The 15,272-nt window shown below is 38.3% G+C and overlaps 1 protein-coding gene across 3 annotated transcripts in view; it reads right to left on the bottom strand.

Annotated features, from left to right (window-relative positions):
• PRKCA (protein kinase C alpha) overlaps positions 1–15,272 on the bottom strand; it is a 131,543-nt gene that overhangs the window by 39,761 nt on the left and 76,510 nt on the right. For all 3 annotated transcript variants that reach the window (XM_069872543.1, XM_069872544.1, XM_069872545.1), the window contains 3 exons: positions 11,055–11,166; positions 10,226–10,354; positions 10–166 (listed from right to left, as the gene is read on the bottom strand). In XM_069872543.1, the coding sequence (XP_069728644.1) occupies positions 10–166; positions 10,226–10,354; positions 11,055–11,166 (398 nt within the window). The remainder of the gene's footprint in view (positions 1–9; positions 167–10,225; positions 10,355–11,054; positions 11,167–15,272) is intronic.

Here is a 15,272-nt window from a genome sequence, read left to right as displayed (position 1 = left end):
TAAACTTACAACGTGAATGACTCATTCCAGTCTGGGTTCAGTGTAGAACGGATGGTTTTTGTTTTTTGTTTACTTTCATTCTTAGGATCTGGGATGAGCTTCAGTTTAACATAAGGATCTGAAAGTCCATTTGGATCCATGGGAATCAGGTTTTTTGCTTCTCGTACTGTCAATATGAAACATAACAACACGTCAAACCAAAGTTATTGGAACATATAAAAAAATAAAACAAATAAGACATGAAACCCACTTGTCAGACTTGGCATGGAAGATGACTAGTTGTTGTAAAGCGAGGTTGCACTTAACAATATTTATAAGGACAGCAGAGAGAAATGACAGCAGAGGAGAGCAATTCACAAATTACATGCAGCTTCCAGGCATTTTTTTTCCCTGCAACGGAATGATTAAATGTCCAAATGCATCACTATAAATTTTTAAGTGGGTAGCAATTCTTTGTGCTTTTATTTACTCATCAGTCTGAGGTTACACAACTGCAGGACTATCAGCCATATCCTGTGAGGGGAATAGCCAGATCGCAATAGATGTCAGAAGACAGGTTATTTGATACAATCCATCACTGGAAGGTATCTAACACTAAGCTTCCCTCAGATTCATGGTTCATTAGTTGTCAGATGGCATCGCTGAAAGCATTATGTCACAACAGCAACCAAAGTAAATGCACAGAGAAGACAATTTTAACTTCAGCTTCACAAAAACATCAATGTAGCTTCTATTTTTATGTTGTCAAAAGAAGACATAAAGTGAGTTAATAGATCTCATGTTGCTACCGATCCCCAAAGGAGAGAGACGAGGACAGTCAGCAATCTGCACGAGGTGCCACTCTTCACAACGCCACACACAAGGCAGGCAGGCAGTGGTAGGATATGAAGGTATTTTTGGGGGGCCTCAGCAGCTTTTGGGCTTCAGTCTGGCTGGAGTTACTGTAGCAGCTGTGGGGTTCGTTAAGCAGTTCAGAAGGCACTGCAGGGGAGTGGAGAATGAGCAAAGACAGCACGTCCCTCCCTCTGTGCTAACAGCATTCAGCCATCAGCTTTTGCCAAATCTCCGAGTAGGTGAATTTTCCTCATGCTGTCAAACCCCATCCCACCAAACCCGGTTGTGCTGCGATGAATTGCAGTGATTGAGTCGGGATGGGGAATTCAGACATCACAACTGGGCATCTCAAAACCTGCAAGGAGCAGGAATCCTCTGGGCTTGTTTTGGTCAGAAAACAGCTTTCATTTGTGGCTTCCTTTGTGAGGTTTATTGTTTAAGATTAGAATAGTTCCTGGAAGAAAAATGTAAGAAGCTTTGAGGGTGATATGGCTCCTAGGGTACTAAGGAAGGACAGCACTTAAGAGCGAGTCACTACAGATATTAACAGTGCCCTCTGCTACTGCTCCACAGTGCCACTATCAGAAGGGCTTTTTTAATTTATCTACCTAACCAAAAAAATCTGGAAAGAAATTCAGGAAAGATCAACTCTTAAGTAATTTACTATTTCTTGATAGAAAACATGCCCTACAAAAATTTAAATTTTAAAGACACCTGAGAACTCAATCAGAGCTAATGTAAAAAAAAAAAAAATGTTGTCACGATCTTCAGCCACAGAGTTACTGTTGGCTTAAGGCCCTCTCTCCCTTTTCTGCCAGATTTAAATGGCATTTACAATCTAAAATTATAGACCTTCCCAGGATTTCAACCTGTTACTTCCCAGCATGGAGGTTGAGAGGCATCCAAGCAACACAGGTATTTTATAATGTGGTGTTTACTCTCATTATTTGTAGATTAAGAAAAGGACAGTTTTCAGCCTACAGTCTAATGATGTGTAAACCAGCTGAAGTACATCTTTTCAAAATGTCCTTTGTTCTGCCTTTAGAAATAAAGGCAGGGATGTGGTGGATTGTCCTGAACACCTCCAGGGACGGGGCAGCCACAACGGCTCTGGGCCACCTGTTCCAGTGCCCCACTATGCCCACACAGAAACATTTCTTCCTAATATGTCACCTAAATCCCTCTTTCAGCTCAAAACCCAGGCTGCAAGGGAAAATTTTATGAGGAAAAACTCGGCCACTGTGACAGAAAACACAATTTCAAACAGCTTGACCTGCTCTGTTTATTTAATGAGAGGATATTAGGTATGGTAGAACACGTCGGAAGAGAGAAGCACTGAGAACTGGCACCTTATATACAAAATAGCTGTGGAAAGAAGGTAGAGCACAGAAATGCAAGCTCCTGATTTGGAACACACTTGTTTATTTGTCAACATAATTCTCATGCAGAACAGACACCCTGATGTAAATTAATTATTAAAATTAGATCATGGCTAGAAAGGAATTGCATTAACTTGAACCAACAGCTGATACTGATTATGTTATGTTTCTTCAATTTGTGTTTTTAAAATGAGAGACAGAAAATGCTTATGGACTAAAATATTAAAATAAAATGTAATTTTATTCACTAACTATATTACTCAAATAATTGCACCAGAAAACTTACTGGTTTTTTAAAAGAACAAAACACAAACAAGTGTCTTTCTAGCAGAACATTTCATCTGCAGTTTTCCACCATCCCTGTAACACATGACAGGACTTTGCAATTGAGGAAACGACAGCTTTCAGTCTAGAGAAATCGCCTCCACTCTCATGCACTCTGAGTTCAATCTTTGAGGGTTTCTGCACCCAGTAGTCAGCTGGAAAATCATTTCTGATTTCAATTTATGAACTCCCCCTGCCCTCCAGTATTAAAATCTAGCCCAGTGAAAGTGATCTTCAAATTATTCTGAGGAATAATGTCAAGATTAATTAACTTATTTTAGTTAAATATTTACAAACTCAAAGGGACTAAGAACCATAAAGTGAGTGAAGGGTGAAGTGACAGTCTCCAACGGAAATTCGATTTTCCTTTCCATCCTGTTGTTTGGGGTAAATGAGTAGAACTCTCTAAATGTTCTGCAGCTTCCCAGAAATACAAACCATTACTTTCTTCATTAAAATTCCTTTAACAAAATTGCTTCGTTTTAACACGGCGTCTTCGGACTGAGCCCTTCTGTTTAAGTTTTACCTGGAGATGCTCAGTGTGAAACCAAGCAGAATTGTGAGAAATTGCCAGGGTGGATGCAGAGCCAGTCTCCGTGGCTCTGCTATGGAGAGCCCCCTGGAGAAAGTCATCGCTGATTAGCCTTGATACATGCTACCGAGCCTGGAAAACAACACTGACAGCAGGAGGACAGGGCAGCATGTGTAAGACTACTTCCTACTTTTGCAGCAAGCATAGAAAAAAAGTCCCCTCAATAAAAGAAAGTAGAAGCTCAAAGATGATTTGGGAAGGAACGTTGCAACATATACTAAATATAGGCTGCCAAAGAAGTCATTATCTCACCCCTTGTTTTAAGATATCTGGCCCATTTGTACTTCGTCTGCATTATTAGTACCCTTAGACATCTTTTTTCAACTGACTTAGTGCTTCTTTTCTTGAGGAAACAACATGATGATACTTGTGCTAGATAGTGCTTATAGAGAATTAGCACCCAAGCAGTCCATCTCTTTAACTGCATCTCATTTTTAATGGGATAGGTCAGGTTTCTATAAGAGGATCAACAAGAAGAAATTTCCCCTCCCAGCCAAAGGCTCTCTCTCTTGTCACAGAATCACAGAATAACCAGGTTGGAAGAGACCCACCGGATCATCGAGTCCAACCGTTCCCATCAAACACTAAACCATATCCCTCAGCACCTCATCCACCCGTGCCTTAAACCCCTCCAGGGAAGGGGACTCAACCACCTCCCTGGGCAGCCTGTTCCAGTGCCCAATGACCCTTTCTGTAAAGAATTTTTTCCTAACGTCTAGCCTTGTGTGTGGTTGAAAAAGTTAAATGAAATATAAGTTCAAGAAAATAAATCAACTTACTGTGGCTGAATTCTGCAATAGCTGTAATGATAGCCAGCAATCTCATACTGCTTTATAATTATTAGTTAATTTAACTCAACACTGCGATAGAGATGTTGCTCTAATTTACACATGGCTGAAGTGAGATACAGTTCAGCATCACTTGGAGCATAACTTGGACTGAAACCTAAAATACTACTTGCCAGTTTTCTGTCGTAACTAAGTGTGCTAATGACCTCTGCACTGAGCAAAGCAGATGGTAAAAGTTAAACTTCCCAACATTTTGTACAGATTAAACTCTTAACAGGAATTGAGAATGCACACAGATGAAAAGACTGTGAAGAGAAGTATGTATTGAAGTTTCTAGTTTTTTCTTCTACAAAAGAGAAATACCTGTCCGCTTTCCATGGGGAAAAAATGGTACCGTTTTCATCGTCATCATTAACGAAGAAGAGATCATAAATGTTTAGTCAGCAGGAAATGTGGATTATTTGATGTCTGTCCTATGGCTGTTCTATTATGTGCTACTTTTAATCCAGCAGTATCCACCCTGGAGCCTTGCCTAAAACTGGGACGCCCACTTTTCCGGGAAAAGTATAAAGACCTAAGCAAAAACAGAGCTGGTTCATAGGTATTCATACTTTAAATAAATACCTAAATAAGACAGAGTGGGCTGGCAGAGAACGACTGATGTAAAGAGAAGTAATTCAGACAGAATTCTGAAGAACTTAGAGGGCAGATGACAAAAGCACAACTTTTTCCATAGTTCAAAAGCCAAACACAGTTATGGATTTATAACTTCTTGTGATACCAGCAAATAAATTCAGTCATGGTAATGAATAAATAAACGTTTCTGTCCCTATAACACAGCTAAATTATTAGCAGCATGAGTTTATTCAGTTCCTTTTCAAGTGAGTCACAACTATGTTTTTCCTCAATTCCCTAATGTTGGTAACAGTACAGTTTACTAACCACAGCAACCATTTCTTGCTGATCTTTTACCCCCTAAATGCAACTTAGATGAGCAGAAATCTCTCAACTGCACACAAGTAGCTGCTTTTAACAGAGGCTTCAAGTCTCAAATGGTCTCTTGCCTGGCAAGCTGTCCAGTACAACAAAAGCAAAGGGAGAGCTTTGTTAGTTCCAATACATGGTAAAGTTTCTGTCTTCCCGCAAAAACACATTAGTAAATTATTCCACAATTCTCACTGCTTCCTGAAGAAGATTCTAGTACCAATTCCAGTGATCTGCCCAGTTTACAGATAACTTCAGTTAGAAGCAGAGGATTTTGTATTCCCAGCCAAGAAACTTGCTCCCCAGCATCTCACTGCATTCCCCTTAATCACAGTTTAAAAGATATACCTATTACTGAGAATAGTCTTTCTTCCAAGTTGTGTACTTTTGGTGTGCGAAATCCAAAGCTGTTCAGCTTTCCTTAAAGATTTATTGTCAAATTTTATTTAAACTCTCACTGAATGCTTGCTCTCTGAAGCTGGTTGTGACTCACATGGACAACTGGCTCCAAAACAAATCCCGCTTTCCAGGCAATTTCTGATTTCTAGACAGTTTTCAGCCACTGAAAGGGCTTATTATACAAGACTTTTCTCTGTTCCATAAGCACTGCCCTGTCCAACTAAAATTTCTTTTAATAACCCTCCTGAGACCAGTGCCTACTCATTCCGCCCCATTGCCTGAAGCCTGAAAGGTGGCAACATAATGAATGTCAACTATAGGAATGCCCATACTTCATAGGTGATTTACACACAAGAAACAGATTATTCATTTCCTTCCTACAACAAGATGAAAAACGAACCAATGTTGCATGATAATGAATTCCTCTATGCATATTAAGATATTCTTTTAACAAAAAACGTATCATCATTTCTAATGCTGTTTAATAAGAACTTGCCCCTGCAATAGGTCATCTGGTTTCAATTTCAGCTGGAAATCTCATAGGAGTAAATGTATTTTACTTGTCAAATTAGATTACCTTTATAAAAATTATCATCACAGAAAAACATGTACTACTGGGTAGGAGAGCTACTTAATAAAACATAAGTGTTAACATAAGATGTATCAAATAGTCTGAAAAGGGCTTCAGTCTATTAAATTTCCAATTCTTATCTGTTTCTATTTGAGTTAATTTTTTTATATGCATGCAGATGGTCGTTTATGGAAAACTAATGTTTCTTTCAAATACTATGCATGGCCTATTTCTTCAGGGTAAAGTTAATTTAATGAATGAAATGGGGAGCATTTAGTTGCTACCGGGGTTGGCATTAGTTTAAGGCACAGCTATTTCTGTAAAGAACGCAGCAACCCTGCGGATTCTGGGAATGCCAGAAAAGAGAAGATATTAGCGAGATAAACGACGCAATTCACATTCTTTGAGACATTAAAAATGCCTCCCACAGGCAAGTTATTATTTGGGATCACTTTAATAGTATTTGGCACTCAAAGCTGGTCAAATAGCAAGAACATTCATGTACGTTCCCTTTTAAAATCAGCTGCAGAGTTTTGTGAAGTTAAAGCTGACCAAGATGGACACCAATATTGACCCAAACAATCATAAATAAAATTACTAAAGAGTGTGTGTGTGTGGTGGAGCCTTTTAAGGAAATAATTTTTTATGAGAAGCTAGAAATATGCCAAAATTCTCCAGTTTGTCTCTCAAGCTCGTCTGGGCAAAGACTCTTAACCCAGCTGCCCACAGCAAGCAGTGTGACAAGGCATTAATATTCAGGGCCATAGGTTGGCTCAGCATTCAGACATTCATAAATAATTCGAAAAACTTACAGTGGGGAGTACAGAACTCCTAGGGAGATTATTGTTGGAGAGCCTGTTATGTGCTCCCAACCTCTGCAGAGATCACTGCCAGGCTTCCTCCTCTTATAAACAACAGAAGCATCACTGAAGAATAAAACCAGATTGCCTGCGTTCTTTTAGCTAAAAAAAAATACTCTTAAAAATGCTAGGCTGTGCGCGTATATGTATTTTAATAACATTTATGTAATGGTAGGGTGAATTAGCTGACAGCAAGTCGCTAACACTCTGCCTCTAAATTGGTGCCTGTGTTGGGGGGGGCAGTTCTTTATTGTGAGCTGCTGTCAAATCCAACTCCAAGCAGTTGATAGGTCACAGTTTAGGATCCCAATGATGCAGCAGCTTTTTATATGTCAGTGCACCAGATGGAGTGATTTTCTCACAAAGGTTTTTGTTTATTCACTATAAGAATATTAAAAAATCAAAACTCTGATTCAACCACCTACAAACTCACTCAGAAGCGCTGAGTGAGCGAGTGAGAAGACGGGTCAAAAACTAAATGTAATAGTGAAAAAATTCTAAACACACATCAGAAGGAAAAAAAATCAGTGCAAAAAGCACGGATTAAGAATAGTAAAATCTGCTTTACTCTGTCTAAAAGCAGAATTTCCAATTCAGTCCAACCTATGAAAGTGTCACAAGTTCAGTGATTTCAGAAAAAAAAGCAACTCAAGAGAGTTCCCATAATAGAAAAATAAATAGATTTATATACTGCAAGTGCAATAAATTATTAATGTCCAATGCAACTCTCAAGCTAGTAGCTATAAAACATACTACTGATATTTAAGAGTTGCAACACAAACGAGCACGGACTGTGGCACATCGACCAGCCCTGGAAAGATGGTGAGGTGTTGGCAAACCACGCCAAACAGAATTCCTACCCATCTGGGAAAAGTGTTGCGGAGTCCCCAGCATTTACACAGAAAAGACTGTGTGTCTACTTTTAAGCACCCACACTGAAGCTCTGACCCAGTAAACCGGAATTAAGTAAGTTTACATGTAGGACTGAATCATTCCCATCATTAGTCGAACTCAAAACCTGCCAAATTACTTAGATATTTTAGATAATCTGACTGAACCACTGGCCAGCTCCATCTGGCAGCATCCTGCCATGCCTCTCCCCTAGTACTTACTGGGAAAAATACCCCAGTCCTATTTGCAATATTTTATCAGGAAAACGCTCATTAAGCGAGCATGTACTGTGGCCTTTTTTGGAAACAAAAGCTACCACGAAACTCTCAGAGCAATTATGCAAAAGACAAATTGCAATATACTAAACAGTGTCCACAACACGACCGTATTTTGCAGTCATCATTAAGTCATTAAGTGTGCTGCATCCTTGACGAGCTGTCCTGGCTGGAACTGGGATGGATGAGCTGCACATTGCAGGTATTTGCGAGACACCAACCTGCATGGCATCTCTGCATTTAGCAGCACAAATGTTTTGCGTGCAATCAAGGCTGGCTATGAAAGAATCAGCAGGAACTAATTAACAACCAAAACAGGATGCAGAGCAGAAGCATTGAGGAATTCAGCTGAAGAAGTTCAACACCTACAGAGAAATTCCTTTGAAAAGGATTCAGGCAAAGGCTCAACCCAAACAGACAATCATTGATTATTTTTCCTGCTGTTCCTAAACCTCGCTGACATTTAATTCACCTCTTTTCCTCAATCTAAAGGCAGTGATATTGTGTCTGCCAGCTCTGGGAACTGCATACTCCAACAAAGGGTTTGTCAATAAATATTTTAGAAGCAATGCTGTACTGGGAGAGTTTGAAATGTCTGCCGAGCAATATGCCCGTGAACTCTCTGACAATTGCTAACTTCCTTTTTGGTTTAACAGGCATAAAAGGTGTCTGAAACCTCACCCACTCTAAGCTTTAAAAAAAAAAAAGCTTACTTTCAGGACAACTGTGTTTTTATTTAAAGACATTTTCTGAAAGCTTGGAAATGCTGACAAGCCTCAACCAAGACAACTTAAGAGCAACCGAATTGTTATACACATAACAAGGTTACAGTAAACCTTTTCTTGTTCTCCAGAAACCCACTTAATTGTAGGACAGAAATATTTTCTTTATAAACACAATAGTAAGAGCATTTGCCAATTAACTCACACCAAAATTATGTACAAAACCTACAAAATATCCATAACTGTTAACATATTCATATTTCAGATTTCCAAATAAAATTGTGAACTAGAAGAATACCCATTTGTGTAATTGTTTTATAGTGCCTTGGTATCATAAAGGCCTGTGGCTAGTGTTTTTGTCCCTAAATGGATTATAAACCTGCTGACCCACCAGGAAATATGTTCATTACTTGACAGGTTACATGCATTATGTCAGAAAGTTTTAGCCATATTTAAGACCCTTGCTGAAAAGCAGCCTAGAATAATGCAATTATTACATTCTGTCACTGGGATGATTTTCAAATTAGCTCTCCCTAATGGTACAATTACTTTTAGAACCTGCATCACCGTCTTTAAAATGCCTCATTACTCCATGAAACCATCTTTCTGTTAATGACAGTACCTTGGACAAATTTACCCCTCCTACATCTACAGGAAGCTGTTTGAAAAGTTAAGCTGCAGTTAAGTATCACTTGAGATCCATTCTGATCCTTTCTAACTAAATTTTATCACACCTCTCATTTTCAATGCATTTTAGAAGTTTTGACAGAAGAATATGGAGCTATTCAGATTTAGAGAGAACAAAGCCATGAATGAATACAGCAACTAGAGGGAAGTTTGCTGGTTCTATAAGCTGTGACAATTCAGTGCAATGGTCTGATTTCCTTTATGTTGCTGCAAGGGGAATGGACTGTATTGAGATTCATCCCCCTAAGAGGTGTGGAGGTAAAAGGAACATCCTTTTGGTGTATAATAGGCTCTCGCTTTTCAACTGAGAACTGTTGAAGCAATATAACAACACACAACATCCACAGGTGGCCAACAGGTACTTCAAGAAACAAAGACAAAAGTTGAGATGGTCTAAGAAACCTCCTTCTTTGTCCTGCTATAACATTGCCCTTGCATTTAATTCTGTTTCACAACACCAAAGAGGCAATGGTAATAGCATCATATCTTGTTCTTGTTCCATTGTGTGGACATCGCATTTGGTTTCCCGCAGTACCAGTTTTGAAGATGTACTGGTGTACATCTAACGTGATGTATGAAGACAAGCTGTCTTTAAGTTTTCCTCACTGAAAAAGCAGCTTTGGTGAACATACTAGCCCATTCACTCTCCTGAGGTAAAAGCTTTTGTTAACTTGTGTTTCATAACTACCTTCTACTCCATTTCTTAAGTTCTATCTTATATCTTTGGTTTTGGTCACTACAGCACGTTTTTTAATTTTCCTTCAAGTTCTGAGCCATCAAAATGAATGAAATCCTCACACTTCTGAAGGGAAACACTCCATCACTGGCTTTCATGTACAAAGACTTTACCAAGGTATATAAATCCACAATGTATATTGTACATTTATAAGCCTGCAAAATTCCAAAACAATCTGTGTACCTGTTACTTCCAGTTTGTCCCCAGTGACTTCAGCTTTCAGATAAATCCTTCCTCTTTTCTCTGTGTGATCCATCCCACAGAGGCTTGGGACATTTATTACACATTGCTTATGAACGTTCATATCACAGGCTGTGGATATAAAAATGGTTCAGACAGCTATGAGAAGCTAATAATATGATTACACTGCAAAGACTGGACAAAGTGAAAGTTAAGATTACAATCCTTAACTGTTGGCAAGACTTTCAGATTACAGCTGCATGGTTTTCAACAAAGTGACATGGATTAGTGTCCATCTTACAAAAGATTTTGTAAACAGAAAATAATCTACTTCAGAAACCTAAAGATATAATTAATGAAGTGCAAGGAAAAAGAAGTTGCAATGGGAATTGTTGGGAATGTGACCAAGAAAAGAGGGCTTTGCGTCAGCATTAGCAAAAAAAGGTGTTTAGTTTAAACTGATTATTAGACTTTCCAGAAGGAGACTTCCAAGACAAATTGAATACAAAGAAAACACTGGACTTTGGCTATGAACCAAACTGAAATTTCAGCCTTCAACAGTACATTCACCTGACCAGCCCGAAACCAGGCTTCCTAGAAAGTGCCATGGAAAATGCTCTTCAGTCACATCAAACTGAATACACTATGTTCTCAGCAACAGAGGTGATTTTCGTTAGTATACTATTATAGTACTGAAATAACCATCTGAAATATAACAGTAGTATAAATAGCTGACATTTGAAATGGTATTTTCCACATAAAAGAATTGAGAAGAATGCCACCCAGTGTTTCCACTTACTTTCTAAAAGTAAGATAGAACAACTTCACTTACTGTCACATTTCATCCCTTGGTGCAGAAGCCCATAAAGCAGTGACCCACAATGGTCACAGAAGGTTGGGCTCCCATATGTGTGGATCTTGAATTTGTGCTTGCTTCTGGGATCCTGAAGGAAAAAATGGAACAAGATCCTCAAGTCAGAAAAAGCAAGATTGACACATCTTTACTATATTACTTCAAATACCAAAAACTTTCCAGCTCTGCAACTCATACTACAGAAAAATACAGTGCAGCATACTTAGCCACAGCCCTGTGGTACCTACATTGGTGCATTGGCCTCCGTTCCTTGTTTTCCTTTGGTGTTGAAAGAGAAAGCATGTCAGCTCAGAGAACACAGACTTGTTCATTTACACTAAAACTTCCATTTACTGACTGTATATCTCCATAAAGTATAATGACGGCATTCAGCCTGTGGCTGGAGTGTCAGGTACTGCCTGTCTGTTTACAGGACATCATCACCATGCTGAAATGATGATATGAAATACAGCAGGAGAGGAGGGAAGTGACAGTTTGTTAAGAAGCTGAACTGAAATACAGTCAAATGACTGTAAATTCAGGGTCTCAAAGACTGGATCACCTTGATATGCTGCAAACTTTTAATTACAGTTATATATATTATAAGTGAACAAATTCTAACTTGGCATGCAGTAAATATTTTACAGAGACTGCTATTCCCATCTGATTTTCCAACAGAGAAATTTATAGTGAGGACATTTTGAGGCCACCAGCAGCATGGAAATGGTTTCTAATTTAGGACCAATGATAGGGAATACACTCAAATCACTTAAAACCAAACAGTGTATAACACATCCAAATACATTTGCTGTTTCTCTTGAGGTAAAAGGTCCTCTTCGGAAAAGCAAGAACATTTATATGAAAGGTAGAAATCACAGCTTCAGTACATCCACCCACATTAGACTCATTCCACACGTACACAGCCACAGAACTTCAGAAGCACCATCCTCACGCAGTTCCCAACACTTGGAGACGTGCATTGCCCAAATAAACTGTGGGGAAGCCCTACCCATCTGCATCCATAATGTATATTTTGATATTCTTTACGACCACTTCCAGTCCCAACTACATGGTTTAACAGAGATTTGTGGAACATTGCCAACCTCTGTATTACATTATGGTAAAAACCGTCACTGTACCATCTTCATCAGAAATTGGGAAAGCAGTAATTCTTCTGCATTAAAAAACAAACTAGGGTTCGTAATCAATTCTTCCTAACACTCCTTCTTTATTCCTTCAGATTTTTACAGCCTTGTACATTAACAGAAAGGCCATGGGCACTATGGCATGACAGGTCTTTTCATGCACTAGAACATCCTTTACAATCACACAACTGCAAAATCAGAAGACCTCAAAATGTTTTTTGTTTGTTTACATTGTATATTAATACACCTTAGTATAAGAATTATTAAATTGTCACTAAAAAATCCATCAATAAAGGCTTTCACTGCACAGATAGAAATCCCATAGTATCCAGCATAACACGTAAAGACTTCACATTAAGAATTCAAATTTAGACTATCTCAATAGTTCTGTTTGTTATACAGCCTGAGATATGAAATGCAAACTGCTAACAACCATATTTATTTTGTAAACAAAGTTAACCTGAACGGAATGACATTCAATGCTCCAGAGAACATCTGCTTCATGATTTATTAAAGATAAAGCCAATGAGTCTTGTGGTGCAGGGTCATGGGAATCCTGCTTCACTAAAGGGTTATCTGATGGATCAACTCCGACTATATGCCTTCCAAGTAACTTAAAACACATTTTCAAAGCTAATTATTCCTTAAATTGCTTTGTTCAGAAGATGTAAGAGGATTTGTTGCCTAATAAATGTATATACTTAAACATTATTTTGGTAAGCACATCTGTTGCTGAGAAGGACAAACCCCACAGCTTCTAAGAATAACACTGAATAAACACAACTTTAAAAATCTGTTTAACATCTGGTGTAAGCGGTATTTATGAGTATAAAGTAATGATACAGAGAGGAAAGAACTATGGGAAATTATTATAGTGAATGTCTATTAAATACATTGAACCTGTATATTATAATGAAATTGTATAACAATCACTCCCAAACAATCCCATTCCAATCAATGGCACATACATGGTAATTAAGTTAAGCAGGGGGGTGTGTGTGGCTTAAAAATGTGTGCAAAGGCTCTGGTACTGCTGCACCCGACTGCATGGAACTACAGAACACCAGCAAAGCATTCCTATCAAACAATGGAATAAAACCAGTCGCATGAATAAATAAATAAAGCTGGATCACACTTTGTGGTTGGCCCTGCATAAGCCAATGCATATAATTTGAATCATCATTTGCCTTCTCTAATGAATATTAGTTTTCTATCATTGCGTGAAAATACCTACTGTGTGTTTAAAATGAAAAATTCAATAGGAATGAATGTTCTTTAAGTGCAGCAAGTATATTCTGACTATGATCAGTTATCATTCTATATGTACACAAAGTCATTCCTTCAAGGCACAGCACAAAAAAAAAAAAACAGGACATAGGAAAAAGTAACAAAAGTACAGTCGAAATGGAAAATTTGCACGTAGGAAACCTCTCTTTTAAAATCTTTTTAACAGAAGCAAATGAAAAAAAAAATATTTGAAAGATCTCTATACCCCCATCACAGATGGGAACATCTTTTTATCTTTATATTAATATGGGTTTCTCATGCTCTTAAGCTACCCTTGAATCTATAGCTTATACTTTAATTACAAGTAACTAAATTAGCAATAATTATCACATTGCCAGCACTACTTACTTATATTATTAATGGCATTTAACACTTATTAGTTGTTAATACAGTTTAATACTCCCCAACATTAAATATGCACTAAGTGACTTAGATGAAGTATTGACGAAACAGCATCGTCATCAGTATTTTTCAATGAGAGGTAAAGTACCAAGGTACAGGTAAGCTCCTGCACTTTTTCTTCAAATATCTCCTTTAAATCAATGTAAACTTTCAATAACTCCCAAAGCATAGCTGGCAGTCACATTTCATAGTAAACACAGGGAGCCACGCCAGGATATGACAGATGAACTGCCAAATAATGGCTGCTATTTGCAAGAGAATTGAACTTTGTACTAAACTTGGCATAGATTAATTGTGAAACTCTAAAGGGAAAACCCACTTTTGCTTCCAAAATCTGTCAAAATTATGAAGGGGGAAAGAGGCAATGAGAAAGTGATGGGAAAATACTTGTAAAGCAGTGATGAATGATACGCTCTATTAAAATTCATGTTACTTTCATGCTAAAAAGTGAATTCTCTGCTATTATTAAGACAATACTTGGTTTTCAGAAGTACAACTGAATGCAATATAATATAACTAAATGGGAAAGGAAAACCTGGGCAGTTGATATCAGAGACATTTAGGTATTTGTCTTCTAAAAAAACCCTTTAAATTGGCAGAAATCTAGCCAGTGCTCAGCAATTCAACTGTAGTACAACAAACTGGCGTTCCAAAGTCTGTAATGACATACATGGGGGCAGCATCCCTATAAAGACAAATAACAACTGGGCATCTACACAACATACAGCTCTAGAAAAATAAAAATATTATTAATTGGTGTCAAAGCTAAGACATGCTGATCCAGAGGCAGCCAGCCAGAGACCTGCCCTGCCTAGGAGATCTGGGTTAACATGGATTGCACAATGTGGACCTTTGTAAAGAAAAACGAAAACAGAGAGAAAACTTTTAAAAAACAAATAAATGAGTTCGCAGAAGTGTCTTGCCCAGACAACAGCTCTGGCTCTGGCAAAAGGGGTTGGGATTTGCTCCAAAGCCTGGTTGGAGATGGGCAGGAATCCTGCCACACTCCAGCAGAGGGAAGCAGAAGAACATGGAGGCATCTCACCAAAACTGCAGTTTTCAATCTGTGCTCTTGTTCCCCTGCAGCAGTATTGCCACCATCCCTTCCTCTTTTCTTTGTTTAGCTCAAATGAATCACTTTGTTATTGAACAGCAACAGAAAGCACCCTCTGTGAGAAAGAATTCCATAATTTCTGCAGCTCAAAGATGACGGTGTGCATTAACTGAAAGTGCATGGTAAACCAGCAGCACATGTCAAACTATGCTTTAACACGGCACAAAACTACTTATGAGCATTGTATTTCTGATTTTTTTTCTACAAGGTCCCCTTTGATTAGAATTGTATTCCCCTTGGCAGTAACAC

This window comes from Phaenicophaeus curvirostris, chromosome 19 (assembly GCF_032191515.1).
Source record: "Phaenicophaeus curvirostris isolate KB17595 chromosome 19, BPBGC_Pcur_1.0, whole genome shotgun sequence".
NCBI classification, from domain to species: Eukaryota; Metazoa; Chordata; class Aves; order Cuculiformes; family Cuculidae; genus Phaenicophaeus; species Phaenicophaeus curvirostris.
The sequence above is the reverse complement of the archived record's forward strand: the minus strand, read 5'-3'. Positions and strand labels throughout refer to the sequence as shown.